This window comes from Echinops telfairi, unplaced genomic scaffold, assembly GCF_000313985.2.
Source record: "Echinops telfairi isolate 266 unplaced genomic scaffold, ASM31398v2 ScPeMD7_5;HRSCAF=22, whole genome shotgun sequence".
NCBI classification, from domain to species: domain Eukaryota; kingdom Metazoa; phylum Chordata; class Mammalia; order Afrosoricida; family Tenrecidae; genus Echinops; species Echinops telfairi.
In genome coordinates, this window is record NW_022103901.1 from 22816694 (window position 1) to 22833725 (window position 17032).

Here is a 17032-nt window from a genome sequence, read left to right on the forward strand (position 1 = left end):
CCCCCCCCATGTTAGAGGCTGGTTTACTCTAACAAATGGCGCCTATTGTGTGGAGCACAGTAGGAAAAAAGCTCTTTTGAGCTATATACCCTATATAACAATTGTACGGCCCCACTGGAAGGTAGAGTGAATTGAGGGAATTGTTTGAAATGAGGATCTGGTTGGGGGATTGGTAGATAAGTAGTGGAAATAGTGAATGAGTATATTAAAGAGGACAATGGGGCAAGGTAAAGTAAACCTGAAACCTATGGTATTATCCTCATCCACTTACTGAAAATACAGGGCGTAAAAGCAACAAATAAAAAGATGCAAGGTTTTCTAAAAGTAGTAAAAATATATAATCCATGGTTCCCATAGGAAGGAACTTCCCATCTAGAGACCTGGGAGAAAGTCATTGTAAACATAAAGGAAGCATACAGAGATGGGGAGAATATCCCCGTGGAGACATGGTCTTTGTGGGCTCAAGTTAAGATGGTTTTAGAACCTTTGCAGGAGGAAAAGAAAGAGGATTATCAGTCTGGTGAGAAGTCTTGTGTGAGCTTTCCAAATCTAGAAAAGTAAGCTGAAATCTCTTTGAATGAGTATGAATTAGGTAATGAAACTTTAAGAAGAAAATGAAGAAGCAGGGACTGATTTGTTATCTAGGGCTTCTGATTCTAAAAGAAACCTCATGGCCAAAGCCTCTATGCCCTTGGGGGACTGCAGCCTCCAAAGGTCTAAAGGTGATAAAGCCCTAGAGGACTTGAATTCTAAGACCTAAAGGGAGGCTATTAAACAATGCCATGAAGCTCCCTTGCTTTCAAAGGTAGAGAAAGCAAAGAAACAAAACCAGTACTGAGAAGCCTCTAAGCTACCCAAACTTAAATCTGGTGAAAGGCAAGCAGAATGGGTATCAGGCAGATGAGAATATTTTAGATCAAGCTGAGAAAACTAAGCCTGAGTCAGAAAGGGACATGATAGTAAAACTATCTGCTCCCCTGCTGGAATTAAGTGTAGAAAAGACCAGAGATGGTAAAACAACAAAGCAAGCCAGTGCAGGAGGTCAAGATGAGGAGATTAGCTCCAAGGAAATGCAAACGAAGAGTGTTAACACCGAATACGAAGTGAAGTTTAGCGATCGCCAGTTGAGAAAACCAGCAGAAAATAGAGGGAAAGAGGCAAAGTATAGGAAAGCACCTTTACTTTCAAAGGTAGCCAGAGGGATTGCAGAAGTAGGAGATTTAGAAATTAGGATGTCTTTTCCTATTCAAGTTATTAACAGACAGCCTGATGGGCAACACCCAGAAGGAGTTCACCGTACCTTCCCCTTTGAGTTGCTAAAAGATCTCAAGCAAGTGGTCACTGGCAATGGCCCAGACTCTCATCTTGTAATTAGCATGATAAGATCTTTATCAGAGTCTGAAAGCTGGATCCTTACTGACTGGAGCGCTTTGACGACAGTATGCCTTTATTTCTCAGCATTTTTGCATTATAGAATCTGGGGGCCTGTAGGGCCTGAGACACAGACTCGAAGGCGCACAGAGCAGGGTACACCCATAGGATTACATCAGTTAATGGGGAGTGGTAACTTCATTCCAGTGGAAGTGCAATTTCAGGTTAACAAGCAAGCATTTTCACAGATACGTGATAAGGGCTTGGGAAAAATAACACCATCTGGAGAGGGAAGACTGAGTTACACTGCTATAAGCAGCCGAATGATGAGTCCTATGTAGACTTTGTGTCCTGATTAGAGGATGCTGTGAACAAAAGTGTCGGAAACGCACAGGCAGCGGAAGATCTAGCTCACAAACTGTCTTATGGTTTTTCTAATGAAGACTGTAAAAATGCCTTACATCCCTACAGGGAACAGGGCACACTTGTAGATTATCTCAGAATATGCAGGGATATAGGAATAGATGAATACAGGGTGAGCTTACTAACTGCCGCTTTAGCAAATTATACCAGCCATGAAGGGAAATGCTTTAATTGCGGGAAGATAGGTCATTTTCAAAGAGATTGCAGACCAATCAGCCTGGCCGAGAAAAGCGAGCTGTGGCCTGCCGCTAGAGCATAGGCCAGGACCACCTAGGTCCAGTTTAAAAGAACCCGGACTTTGCCCGTGCTGTAGGATGGGAACTCATTGGGCTAGTCAATGTCCTTAGGATTCATCAGTAAGAGATTTCCCTTAGTAAACACTTCCCAGCAGGGAGCTATAGAAAGGAGCTTGATCCAGGCCCTGGCCAGCAGAACACAGAAGGCAAGGCCTTTGCCTAATCCAGCAAAAGAATCTTTGGGCAGTAATCACAGTTATCACCCAGCCTCACAGCAGGAGACCAGACCTGGCCAAACTTGCAAAGGCCCAGCCTCTGTTGATGTAAAGTTAACTAACCAAGAAAAGGCTCAGAGGCTCTCGCAGCAGCCTGTTGATACTAAAAAGCAGGAGTTTTTGCTTGAAAGAGTAATGCAGCTCTTATCAGGGATTTTAACCTAAGTACTCAAGAAATTCAAATTGATACTGGAGTTATTCAAAGTTGTGAAGGAAAGATAAAAGCTGTAATTAAACGAGAAATTAAGAATGGTACCTGGGGTCTTCTGTCTAAAAGAACTATAGGACATGTATTAGAAAGATCTAACCTAAATTCTTTTTTTTTTTTTTTTCTAACCTAAATTCTTAAAGTGTTCAGATTGTTACTGGAGTTACTGATCAGGATTATGAAGAAGAAATTAGGGCAGTGATAAAATTTTATATACCCTGGTTTATGTGTTAGTCGGGGTAAACTAGGGAAACAAATCCACAGAAACTCATATGTATAAGAGTTTTATATAAAGGGTAAGTGTACATTCAGAAAGCATCCCAACCCAGTGCTGCCCAAGCCTGTAAGTCCAACATTAGCCCATATATCTGACATCAATCTACAAATTCCTCCTCAATCTCACAAAACAGATGCAATGACACTGAGTGCAGGAGGAAAGCTGAATCAGTGAACATGTAAGCATCAGCGCTGACAGGGGTCTCCACACGGCTGCTCCAGCACCCAGGGCTGCATCAGGATAGGTCCATGCGGCTTCTCCTCAGTGATGTCTTACAGGAAGTGAGCCTTGCCAGCTGAAGCAGGGAACTGGCTAAGGCAGCTGCACCCTGGTCCGACCCCCAGAAGGCAAGAGACCCGAGAACTAGAAAGGTGAGGCTCACCGAGCCATTAATCTCTCCACCCTTCAATTAATCCCACATGTGTTTATCAGCCAGGTAAGCACAATAAACCTTAACTATCTCAGTTTATAAAGAAGGAAGAACGCTTAAGCCATTTTTTGCTTCCTTGCATTTCTAGAGGTAAAATTTATTCCTAACAGAAAAGAGTACTTGAGAAGTCTGACCACCCTATAAATCAAGGGGTCTTTTGGAATGTTGTTGTGGGGAACCAACAGCGCCCCCATATGAAATTAGAAATTGAAGGGAAAAGGTTTTCCAAATCTGGATATGGAGTCATTTCCATAGGGCATTCAGGAGGGCCTAAGACCCACCCACTAACTTCCCCTAAATCCAGCATGGAGGGAACAAGAGAAATGAATCAAGACTGCATATTGCAAGATTATAAAATCCTACAGTGTAAAAGGCCTGAAGGGCAATATGGCTTAATTGATCCTGTAGCCTTACTGGTAAACTTAGAGAAAAAAATGTCTGTTTGGTAAGTTAGTTCAAAAACTGCTGAACAAATTTATTAAGAATTTTGTCAGTCTTTCAAATCATCCTGCTTGTGTTAAGAAGTTCTCACTACAATTAGTTAGCTCTCTTGATTTTCTGAGAGCTAGGAGCCAGAATTTACATAACAATGAAGACGAACAAGTTTCACTGGGTTAGAACCAGGCAAGTTCCCTGATAGTGGTTATAATGTTTTGAAATCTCCATTGTTAAAACAGAAGGGGGAGAAGGGAAATCCTACATGTGACAAACTTTATTTATTTATTAACGAAAAATTTTTTCTCCCTACTAAAAGCTTGTAACAAAATTAGGGCAGATAAACGCATGTTCACTTTTACAGAAAAGGCTGATCCTGAGAAGTCCCAGGAAGACAGAAATCATGTTTGGGAGCCTGGTCCCTTAATCACCTGCAGGGAGGTCTATACATTTATGTTTTTTTCAGAATAAAGCTGGTGGACTCCCCTTAGACTCTAAGACTTAGAAGGACACAACCACGTTTGGAGAAAGCTGAAAGACAAGGAAAGGATAATGGAACCACCTAATCTTAACCATGATTCTGTTTCCAGGTTGCTGGCACCCCAAAGAGAGGGGCTCTTTATTTATGTTTTCACAGACAAAGGAGATGGGTGGGGTCTCTTCAGCCAGCAGGGCCCCGAAGGAGGGAAGCTGATGCTGTGACCCGAGAGTTTAGAGAACAGCCCAGAGACCCCTGTCCTGTGACTGAAATCACCCCAAACGTCAAGAAGACCTTGCAGATTCCTGAGAATGGCAATGCCGTCTAAGAGACACTCTGGGACGCTATCATTACTGAACATTGTATACAATAGAGACTGGACTATTACAGCAGACTTTTTTTACTAGAAGATCAGATTATGGACTTTCAATATCATTTGGTATGAAACTGTTAGAATGTTGCAGATTTTGTTATACATATGATGTAACCTTACATAATTGGGATCTGATTAGAAAACATTTGCAAGAGTTTAAGGGAAACATTTCATTAGATGTGATTCAGCTAAAAGGATATTTTCTATACATTCAAGGATGGATTTAAGATCTCCACTAACTCTGAGGTGATTAAACAATTGGTGGATGGTGTAGAGAGAGGCTGGGTCCCACGCACTTGGGTTTGAAGTATTTCACATAGCTTACTGTATATACTTGAGTATAAGCTGAACCGAATATCAGCCAAGGCACCTAATTTTACCACAGAAACTGCATTAAAAATGTTCTGAAAAACTCGGCTTATACATGAGTATATACGGTAAGTCCTAGTCTGACAGTGCTGTTCATCATAATTTTGATGCTCGCAGTCTCGTGTTGCTCCTATAAAAAAGCTAAGGCATGTGAGTGAAAATCATGTAGCCTCTATGGCTCTTTTGAATTTTATACATAAAGCACATTGTGGGGAGCAGAAAATGGGAAGAGTGTGTATACAGATAAATCCTTTATTCCCGTACTAAGAAGCCTGGCAGGCTGGGATGGAGGAAGACTTTCACCCTTGAGAATTGGAGGTAAGTCCCAATCACATTCTCATAATATTGTTCCCCATTATACCCGAAAGTTACCTCTTACAAGCACATAGCTGATTGCTGTGTAGCAGCCGGCAGCTTTACTATAGAAGCAGACACTCCTATTTGCTTTATCTCTTCCTGCCGGGACACCTAACCCCTCTCAAACCTTTCCCCAGTTGTGATGGGCCTGAGGGAGACTTTACCCCCCTAGCCCAGACTCAAAATATTTGCCATAGCTCGAAATGCTTGGCTCGGGTACTTTAATATTGGCATTAATTTTGTCTTGACTGCTTTCAATGTACAGAAAGTAACCATATTGCCACTGTGGCTCTTTTGAATTTAATACATAAAACAAAAAGGGAATTGTGGGATACAAAAGGGTTCTTACCCCGGTTGTCTACCTCAAATATATGCTAAACGTAAGCCTCTCCTAGCTCTTTTTTTTTTCTCTCCTAGCTTCTATGACTTTACTGTGATCTTTACATATTATAACCGTACAATTGTTCCTGTGGACCCCCATCAATGTTAGAGGCTGATTTACTCTAACAAGCATCCATCCTTGATGAAAGTCAAGATAGGTGCCTTCCACCACCCCATCCCTTAGTGGTGATGTATGAATCCTGTCCTTGATGCATGCCCCTCCCCCCATAAAAACTTGTCATGGCTTCTTATTGGGACCTTATGAAATGTTTCCCTTAAACTCTTTCAGAAACAGGTTCTCGGGTCTTTTATACTGCTGAGCGGCTGGGTGGGTTTGAACCACCAACCTGCTAGCAGCCAAGAGCTCAACCACAGTTCTGACCTGTTTCATAGGGACCACCTGATTCAATGCAGACAGCTTCATTCATTCAGTGGTTCATCCTGTGTTTGAGATGTGCTTGAGGCTCCAGGGGTACAGCAGACAACAAAGTGCCTGCCTCATGGAGAGAAGCTGACAATGGCTGTTGAACTAAACAAGATAAGCCAAATTGTCATGATGATGGAGTGATTGGGTTGGGAGCAGGGTGGGGGGGAAGCTGCTTTTGAAGCAGTTATCATGGAGGTCTCCTTGAGGAGGTGGCAGCCAGTGAAATCCTGAGTTGTGAGAAGGTACCAGACTTGGGAAGCACAGTCAGAGCGCACAGGTCGGGCACATTCTTAAACCCCTGCAAGAGGCCTATAAATGGACTAAGTGTAAATGAATTAAATACTCCAATAAAAAGTCAAAATAGGTAGGAAGGATTAAAAACAAAACTAATCAGCCAACATGATCTCACTAGGCTATCTGTAAGACATACATTTCAGATTCAAAGTCAAAGTAGAAATACCCCTGTGGATTTAAAAGGAGCATAGGTTAAAAGAATGGGGGAAAATATCACTAGAACCATAATGGGAAGGGCTGTAGTAGCTATGCTAATATCAGCCAAAATAAACTGTGACATAAAATTGTTACTAGAGACAAAGATGAGGATTTTATAGTGACCAGCCAGAGGTGGAAAGGCCTGGCAGTCTGCTTCTGAAAAATTAGCCATTGAAATCTAGCATAGTTCTATCTGATACACATGGGGTCACCATGCATTGGACTCAATTAAATGGCAACTGGTCACATAAGTGAAAAGGCCAAACAAAACAAAAGAAAGAAAAGAAAAGGAAAAACCCACTGCTGTTGAATTGATTCTGGTTCACAGTCACCCTGTAAGATGACCCCATAGCGCTGCCTAGGGTGTAAAGTTGACTGGCCTTTTGGTTCGCAGCAGAGTGCTTTAACACTGCACTACCAGGGCTTATCATCAAGAAAGCAGGAGACCCCAAACAGCCTTGCCCACCTGACTCAATGCAATGAACCAAGGGCAATACTTAGCCCAAGGATCTCTAGGTGAATGAGGCAGCGATTCCAAGCCGTCCAAGGCTGATGTTGCCCTGAAAATATCCCTAGAAAGTCACATAAACCACACATTGGTACACAGAGCTCTGGTTTTGTGTTCATTTATATTAGACTTGCCAGGGCTGTGATCAATATCCAGTTGGCCACCACCAGCAGTTGCCGGTTAAGTTGGTTCCAATGCACAACAATCCCATACATTGTCAGAATATAACTTTGCTCCATATGGTTTTTAATGTCCGGTTTAGGAACCCTGCTGGTACAGTGGGGTATACATTGGGCTGTTAACTGCAATGTCAGCTGTGTGAAATCATACACCACTCCATGGGAGAAAAAGGAGGCTTTCTATAGAGTTACAGTCTTAAAAACTCACAGGGGCAGTTCTACCCTGTCCTATAGCGGTTGCTATGAATTGCAATCTGCTCAATGTCAGTGAGTTGGTGTGGCGTTCTGAGATTGCAAACACCTCTAGCGCTCAGGTATTCTGTATTCCTCCTCATTTTCTAGTCTCTTCTTTAGTCTGGGTTTTATTTCTCCATTTAACATAAGAAACGGCATGCAAACATGTCATTGTGTTAGGAGTGCTTGGGGCTTGTTAAGAGATTAAAAGGGAGGGGGAAAAACCAACAACACATAAACAACCATCTACTGAAGACACAGGCAAGCACTCAATCCTATCGAGTCAATTCTGATTCACAGTGACTCCCCAGGACAGAATAGAACTACTTCTTGGGTTTCCCAGATGGCAAATCTTTATGGGAGTAGAAAGCCTCATCTTTCTCCTGTGCAATGTGCTCATGGTTCCAAACGCTGACCTTGCAGTTGGCCCAACATGCAGGGTTCCTAGAAAGGCAAAGCAAGGTGGTACGAGGCTAAATGAGGAATAGTCCTGGTGGTCAACAGAAGCATTGGCATTTTAGAACTGGGGTCTCCCCACATTTCAAGGAATTCCCCAACCAGCTCAGTGAATGTGTGTAGGCACCTGCGTGGTAAGTATTCCTGTCCCTACCACCATGGCCAGGGGGTTATGTGCTAGACAGATATAGGACTGAAGCTGGACCAATCTGGTATTCTTTTTTTTTTTTTTTTTTGATTCCTCAGCCAAGACAGCAGAAGAGATGATTTATTGTGCACATTACATCGAGCCACAACTGAGGACAGAACGAGTCCGGAATGTCTGAGGTCCGGGGCAAAGGAGCAAAGCCGGACTGGTTGGGTGTTGAGCAAGGGGCCGGGTCTCTCGGCGATCGAATGGCGACGGAAGTTTCAGATGCGGAGACGGTGGGTAGCACGCAGTCAACAGCTTGTAGCAGCGTCCTGGCCTCAGGCACTCCATAGTCCTGCAGCTGTGGCTTCGGAGGGGGCGCCTGGTTGCTTTACTTGGACCTCTGCCTCATCTTTCTTCTCTTGCGCTTCAGTCTGCGCATTCTCTTCTTCCTCCACTTGGCTCTCATGGCTCGGAGGTTTCTAACAAGATGGCGCTAAAGCCCAGAGAGCCAATCTGGTATTCTTTTGAGAATCTTAACTTGCTGAAGTTAGTCTCTGAGACTGTTTAGAACTAGGTAGAAGGTGTGGTAGTTACATAATCTGGTGTCAATGAGACTATTAAGAGTGAAAGGGTGGAGTTTAGCCTGTCAATCAGGTCGCAGCTTGATGACCTCATTTTGGAGGCTCACTGGAGATAAATAGGAGGCCAGAAACACTGTCTGCTTTGTCTTCCTGCTGAAAAGACACATGGAGCTATGCTGATGGAGCTAGAGCCCTGGAGCTGGAGGAGCCAGGTGAAGACCCATGCCAGCGCTGAGATGCTTCCACCACAAGACATTCCACCCACTGACCTGTGATCTTCCTGTGCTCAGCATCATTGCATGGCTACGTGAGTCTAAAGAGGAATTTACAGACTGGTATCAGACATAAGAGCTAATATCGCACTTACGGACTTGATCTGGACTGGGATGTTTTCTTAATATACAATTACTCTTTATATAAAGCTCTTTCTTATACACACATGAGTGTCTCTGGACTTGTTTCTCTAGTCTACCCGGCCTAACACAGAAGGGATTTGGGGTTGGCCATGTTTTGTGATATGTACGGGTTGGAGAAGCAGAGAAAGCCAGTGCATGGAAAATGAGCGCACAAAGTGAGACAAGCAGAGATCACAGAGGAACCCTCACGGTTTTGGGTTCCTAGCTCAAGACCCTTCCCAAAGGCAAGTGGGATTCCCGCACCCGGACACATCTTGATTCCCCTTTTTACAGAAAGCCAGCAATTCTCAAATGTAATACAACAACTTCCCCCAAATGCAGCCAAAAGTTTAGCAGTTGGTAAGAGCTCAAATGAAGCCCAGAGTTTTCTACCAGAATAAACCAAACCAAACCCAAGGCTATTGAGTCGATTCCAACTTACGGAGACGCTGTAGTACAGGTAGAACTGCTCCTGTGAGCTTCCAAGACTGTAATTTCTCATGGGAGTAGGAAGCCCTGTCTTTTTCTCCTGCAGAGTGGCTGCTGGTTTCAGACGGCTCACCTTCAGGTTACCAGCCCAACTTGTTCCCACTACACCACGGGGGCTTCCTGGATCGGTTGATTCAAGCCTGTCCTTAACACAAGCCCAGCATGGAGCTTGCAGGGATGTAGGCTGGTCCTGGAAGGCAGGGTCCAGGCAAGCTTTGGGGAGTTTCTTGCAATCAGTCCAGTAGCCCAATGCACAGTTGTCTTGTGAAAAATCAGATGTGAAATGAATGAAGAGAAGCTGGACTTAGGGTGTTAGCAGATACACACAAGAAACCAAGCTCCTGACTAACTTGGGTGTTTCTACTGCTCTGTCCATAGCTAATTGGGTCAAATGACTAGGCTCCACTCCTGGAAATCTCTTCCATCAATTTAAGTTCTGCTTTGCTTCCCGGGTTTCCTGGTGCTGATGGGAACAATTCCTCAGCATGGCCAATCTCATTGTTTATACTGGAACTGTGATGGCCTCTGATCTTTTTTTGAATCTTCATTTCTGATTAATGCAAATGTTTTCTCAGCTGTAAAATGGCCACAGGAACACAGGCTTATTGCAGGGTTAGAGATGCTTGTGCCCATTTCATCGTCGAATAGGCTGTATGTCGTTTCATGGGTGCGGGGTAGGGCTACACACCATAAATCATAAAATCCTCTGCCTCCCTCTGGCGGACACAGAAATAATTCAGCCCTGCCACTGCCCAGGCATCAGCCTCTGTCAGGGAGCCCTTAATAAATTCCTGTATCACCACTTTGGAGTTGCCAATCTTTCTTCGATCTCTCGACCACCTCTGTCTTTGGAAGAATGTTATTCCCCCACTCCCACCCCACCATTCTGATAAGATGCTTTCATCTTCTCACTTGCATTTGTCTGCCTTTCAAAGGAGATGCTATCCGGACAGCCATCCTTGGCTGTCTAAGAATGGCACTCTGATGGGTTGTTTGGGAAGTTCTGCGGGTAAGGATGGGCTTGGCGGCTGTAGCCTTTCCTGTATGAGAGCCTAAATTCTGAGCACCCTGGTTTGCAGAAGGCTATGGATGGCAGTGACAGCCCGAAATCTGTGTGCAGGGTCCTCACTTCGATGGCGCTTCCACTGAATTCCTTCTGATCATTAAACAAGAATGTTGATAATCTTGGCCTCAGGTAGAGGGCTTGGGCAAATAGATTACCTCCACCCCTTTTCAACCAGCCCAGGGAAGGGCAGTCTCTCTCAGGGGCTTGCCTGGGTGCATCTTTGATGGGGACAGAACAGTTTCATAGTCATGAGCCGTGCGTGCCCTTTCAGGCTCACATGACTGCCTTGCTTGGAAGGCCCTGGACCCATCTTGCAAGCCCTTCTATGTAACAATGCACTTGTCCTAATCAGGGTCCAGTTCCTCCTTCTGGAGTCCCACCTGTAGATGTGATGTAATTCTCTGCCACCAATCATGACTTTGTGATCGTTCCCTTGTTCCATGCCCTATTTATCTCGTGATAATCCCACTGTGAATCCTCAGATGCCATTTTTAACCTTGTGTTGATGGCCTCCCTCAGCCCAATGATGTGGTTTGTGTCTTTGTCTCTCGAGACTTGAAAAGTGTTCTCCTTAAATTATATTGGAGATGGGGGTCTTTTTCTACCCTACATTGTGGGGCACCAGCCCCCCGCAAGCAAATGGGTGGGAGGTACGGTTGTGTAATTGAAAGGTAAATTAAAGAGCCACCAGACAAGATAAGGCATGCAAGGGCTCACCTTCATAGTCATGACTTCAGGAGCCAGGTCCATGCAGACAGAGAATATATTTCCAACAGAGGCTCATACACTTAAGGGCCAAGCAAGCCCCCCTAATTACAAGAAACCACATACATAACGAAGTGGGCTGTACCTTAACCCTAAAGGTCCCTGAGTACATTGGAGGTGCAACCTAACACCAGTGCCAAGGGCAGGTAAGGGGGAGTGGCTGTCATCAGAGCCTAGAGAGCAATGGCCCAAGTCTGCTCCTATAATTAAAGCTGTCTGCCAGATGGTAATCAGCCATGTGCTTGTTAAGAGGTAACCTTAAGGTAACACTATTATGGGAACATACAGTGGGGAACAATATTAATTATGGGGATGTGATTGGGACTCACAAAGGTGAAGGTCTCCCTCCACCCCAGAAATCCAGTCTGCCAGGCATCTTACTATATGAGCATAAAGGATTCATCCATATATACTCTCTTCACATTCTCTGTTTCCCATACTAAACCAGAGGTGCTTTAGTTAGTTAGTCTTTGTTGGGAGAAAGAGTATCTTTAAGATACTCTCTCAAAGAGTTAGTCTTGGAAACTCACAGGGGCAGTCTATCCTCTCCTATATGGTAGCTATAAGTCAGCATTGAAGCGCTGGCAGCGAGTTTAGGCCCTGGAGACCCAGGCTTCTGCCGGGTGCAGAGGCAGCTGGCTGGCTACACTGGGCAGAGCACATCTAGCAGTCTGTCACACAATCTCCATTTTCAGCCTCATTTCATTCCTCCATTCTGAAGGTTCCCAGTGCCACCACTCTCTCGGCCTTTTGGGGGTTCTTTGATGAAAATTTGGTTCCTTCTCAAATTTCCCTATTGTTGACTTAAGTATTTTTGGTTCATCAATTCAGTTACATTCATCTGATTTCCAACATTCAACATTTGGTTGTATTTGACTCTTTTTTCTCCACCCTCATGGGACAATACCACTTAAAAAAATGCATTTCTTGTAGGATGTTTGGAGGTGGGCCTAAATGTAGGAGCGGACCATATATAGTTATGCTGTTAACATTTCATGCATTGGCTCACAAAACGCCCTTCAAAGCTCCACAGCAGCCCTACTGTGGGGCAAACATTACTTTATCCATTTTGCAGATAGAAAATCAAGATATGAGATGCCACAGGTCTTCTCGAAAAGCAAAGTGACAGCAGGTGGGTCAAATCTGGAAGAATTTTTTATTATTAGAATTGATTACAAATGTTAAAAATCAAAAACTTTGCATAAAAAAAAATCCAGTTTTCAGCAGCTCTTGGGAAAACCATGGGAAGTGGAGCGGCAGTGGGCCCTCATCTCCCACAGGGACAATCCTGGGGAGCGGAGTTGCAAGCCCTCCTTGCCAATGATGCTGTGTGAGTCCTTGGGTTTGCCTCAGCCTCCCCTCCACCCAGCTACGTCACTCCCACAGGCCTTTGAATTTGAGACTGGAAAGACAGGAGCCACTTTATTTGGAAAGAGGAAACGAAACTACCTACATATGCAAAAATAAATCTATAAGCAAGCCATTTCTCTGGGGTCCCTCCCAGCGTCTGCTTTGTGGAACGAGCTGCCTCAGAGACGAGGAACAAAGTATCTTCGGAGGGAGCATGCATATCAGGGCTCCTTTCTCACACGCTGCATAGAACCTGTGCAAACGTTCACTGACTTGTAAGGTATACCTGATACTGCAGACCGGTGTGCTGGGATGGAAAGAAATCAAGTTGCAAAAAATTGCTGTGTTTAAGGGCAGTTTACCTGGCTTGATTTGCTAAGCTATTTAGCAGTAAATTCCCACAATGCCTCAGGTAACAAGGATATTCACAAGTACTGAGGTTTGGGTACCTTTTCCCCCATTATCTGTACAGTCTGATTTTTTTTTTCTCCTTTTGTCTGCTGCAAAGCTGAAAGGGCCTGTTAACCTATATTTTCACTCCCAGGATTCTCTAAATAACATAGCAGCTCTGAAACCTGAGCTCTATGTTAGCTGCTACCCGGCAGTGTCACTGGGGAAGTCCGGTACTCGTTAGACACTCTGTTTCTCCGTCTGAAATGAAGGAACTCTCGGGTTGTGTCCCTGTCTCTGCTACTCTCCCAGGGCTTCACCTGCGTCTGCTGCTGATACAGCATCTTGGAGCCAGCAGGACAAAAAAAAAGCATGAATAGGATGCTTTCCTTTGAAGAGACTACTCACAATAAAGTTTTTTTAATATTCATTTAACTGATGCAACTCAACTGTATGTACTGGTTTGAAAACACCCCCCAAAAACTCTCACACAAGCCAGGGTAACTGCTCTAGCTTCCAGTGGGACGCTGGCTGTCACTATCTACATACAAAAACCAGGGAAACTGCCCTGGATGGGTGACAGGGACGGTTCAAGAGTACACTTGACCCTGTTTGCTTATTTTCTTAAGGGCATCCCTTGGACTTTGGAACTGGGTGTTTGCCTGGGTTCCTAACTCCACAGCACTCCATTCAAAAGTGTTGAAGAGCCAAAGAAGGTGTTACCTTGTTTTTAATGTTGTGATTTTTAAGCTGAGGTTTCTTCAGCACTTGGGGTTGATCAAAGCTGTCTTGTTTTCTTTGCTACTTGAAACACTCTTCTGAAGGTGTGCTCAAATCTTAGTTCTGAATTGCTTTGACAGGGAAAGCTCCTTAAATAAGGAAGGCCCCAACAGGACCCAGGAGAACTGAGTTGAATTAATGAGTGTTATAGCTCTTGCCTTAATCTCAAACATCTTAGATAAATCTTAACGCGCACCTGATGAAAGCATTCAGCTGCAACCAACCTAGCATCAGGCAGAAAATACCAAGGGCCAGGCTCAGAACAGACAGTAGAGGAATCAGATGCTAGAACGACATGGCAATATACCGTACAAGGGTTCCTTCCGTCACAGGCGCATGCTGCCATTGGGGTGCAGGGGTGTACCCTGCCAGCTCTGGGGAGCACCCACTTACACACTAGCTGATGAAGGAGTCAGAGGTAGTAAATGTGTGTATTACAAATTCAGACCTGTTTAAGGAAAGCCCACTGCAGGAAGTATGCTGAAAACTGGAATCTGGCTATGTCCCAGAATATCTGTGGCCTTGTGGGAAGGAAATTAAACCAAAAGGTGAGTGGGCAATCCGTGTAAGGCCCCCCTCCCCACAGCACAGGAGAGCCTGCGTATGGTACAATCCACACCTTGGGGAAATGCCACACGGGTGGCTCGCAGATGGTCCGTTCTGAGAGCAGAGGCTTCTGCCCCTGGAAATGCAGGGCTCTGTGAGCCCAGAGATTTCAGTCCAACCTAAGCTGACAGCTGAGCAAAGCCCTAGTATTTTCCAACCAAGGTAAAAAACAAAAAAACAAACACTGTTACAATTTATGAGAAATTAAACAAAAAACCCTTAAAATCCTATGTTAGGTCATTAGGCTGCTTTTTCAATGCCCCACTCCCCCAAGAGGCTGCCCTAGGAGCAGCAAGTCATTTTTGCTAGGAGCAAAGATATTTTCAAGAGTCAAAATAGGAAATACAAAAGTTGATTTATAACACACTAAAAATATTCCATCTACCTCTTCCCCGCCCCCCCTTCCAATGCCGGCCGGCCCCCAGCCCTTTAGCTTGGGGCAGGAGGCGGTGATTTTCCCGGTACGTCACTCCTCCATCTGCGCCCAGGCCTCCTCCGCCTTCTGGTAGTACTGGTTAGCCAGCCGGCCCTTCATGGCTTCCATGGCAGCTTCAGCTGCCTCGGTGTACAAGTTGCCTGAAAAACAGCAAAGTGGGGCGGGTAGAGGTGAACCCTTAAGTTGTGTTTGCCAGGCAGGTCCTCTCCCTTCTTGGGACAGTAGCTAAATTCTTATTAGGAACCCAAACTACTCCTCATCCCCCAATCCTTCCTTGTGATCTGGGTAGAATGCGAAGGGGGGGGCATGGGACTTGAGCCTTACCAATCAGAACACTAAGCCCACCCCACCCCCAGCCCCCACCAAGCCACAGGGAGAGGCCCATGCGTTCTTGACAGGCGGTTGGGCTCAGCATGTGATTCAAAATGAGCCAGTGAGGAGCAGGCTGAGGACTTTTGCAGGACTAATTATTGGTGATGATGAAGGTGGTGGTGATGAATTGCCTAGAAATGATAATGCTAACTTCATAATGAACACAAGGGGCTTCAAAATGTTCACAGAAAATGCCATTATCTTTCAATTCTATTTTCCAGGAACTTTTTTGAAGCCCCCCATTACTGTTATAGTTTGAATTATCTCTCCCTAGTCCCCAGTCTCCCCAACCCCCGCCAAATATGTACCAACTACAATGGGCCATGATCTCAGTATTATGCAATTATCTGCTACTTATCCCATGTGTTGTACATCCTAACCTCTATGATGTTAATAAGGAGCCCTGTAATGGGTTACACATTGGGCTGCTAACCAAAAGGTCAGCAGTTTGAACCCACCAGCCCACCCAGTAGAAGACAAGGCTTTTTACTCCCATAGGAGAGTTACAGTCTTGGAAACCTACAGGGGTAGGTCTACCCTGTCTAATGGGGTCACTATGAATCGGAATCAACTTGAAGGCCCTGAGTTTTGAGGGGTTTTGTTTCATTATGTTAATGAGGCAGGATGCAATCTACAGGTCTAGTATTTTGAGTCAATCTCTTTTTGGTACAAAGTGATTAAACAAATGAGCAAAAAGGTGGACCTAGGTTTCCTGGGCTAAGAAAGCTCTAGGCTCCACAAAGACAGAAAGCCTCTCTACTGGTTCCCTGCTTCATGACGGTATGTTGCATTCACATCTTGGAGCACCGGTTGAAGCCTGGTCCCTCATTCCCTGTGAAGATATAGCCCTCCCCTTGGGTGGGTTAGTGCCCTGTTCTGGACTCAATCCCAACTACGTGGACAGCTGCCCCTCCCCGAGAAGAATTTACTTCAGAGGACAGCACTGAAGCTACAGCTCAGGGAGAGGGACATGTCAGATCAGAGCACACCGAAGCAAATGAAGGGGGAGCAAGAGAGAGTGGAGCACATCCTGGCCCACCAAGCCTTGAGGATGATATCCCTGCTCAGAGCAGCCAATGCACATAGAGGACCATATGGCTGGCCTCACTATGAGACAGGACATCCCTCAATGACCCATAGCCCTACAGGGGACAACACTGGAGACACAGTGTGGGAATTGCGCCTGATCTGGGCTCACCACACCGAGGCAAAACACTAAGGGTGTGCAACAGAGCAGCAAGGGGAGCAGATCAAGGAAGTCCCAAGGGAATACCAAAAATAGACTTTGGGACCAGGGTGTGGCACCCCATCAGACTCAACCAGAAAACATTCCTAAAGGTCAACAAACAGACCTTGAACTATTTACAGGCTTTTGGGTCTCTTTGGTCATTGTTTTTTTTGTTGTTGTTTGTTTGTTTTCTTTTGTTGCTTTGTTTTGCTCTGTCTTGTTTTTGTGCATATTATTATCTCTGCAGCTCTATCTAGATAAGATAGGCAGGATAAACAATCTGGAGGAGAAAACAACTGGACTGATGGTTGGGGGGGACATGGGAGAGGGGGAGGTGGGGGGAAAGGAAGTGGTGTTAACAAAGCCAGGGAGAAGGGAACAACGAGTGATCCAAAATCGGTAGCGAGAAGTGTGTAAGAGGCCTGGTAGGGCTTGATCAAAGGCACTATAACTGAGAGGAATTACGGAAACCCAAACGAAGGCTGAGCATGATAGTGGGACAAGAGGAAAGTAAAAGGAAATAGAGGAAAGA

General features: G+C 44.9%; 1 protein-coding gene across 2 annotated transcripts in view; it reads right to left on the reverse strand.

Moving 5' to 3' along the window:
* Positions 1 to 14800: 14800 nt before the first annotated feature.
* The window catches only part of EEF2K (eukaryotic elongation factor 2 kinase), a 59815-nt gene continuing 57583 nt past the window's right edge, over positions 14801 to 17032 (reverse strand). For both annotated transcript variants that reach the window (XM_045284423.1, XM_004705734.2), the window contains one exon: positions 14801 to 15040. In XM_045284423.1, coding sequence (XP_045140358.1) covers positions 14931 to 15040 — 110 coding nt within the window. In that variant the 3' untranslated portion in view covers positions 14801 to 14930. The remainder of the gene's footprint in view (positions 15041 to 17032) is intronic.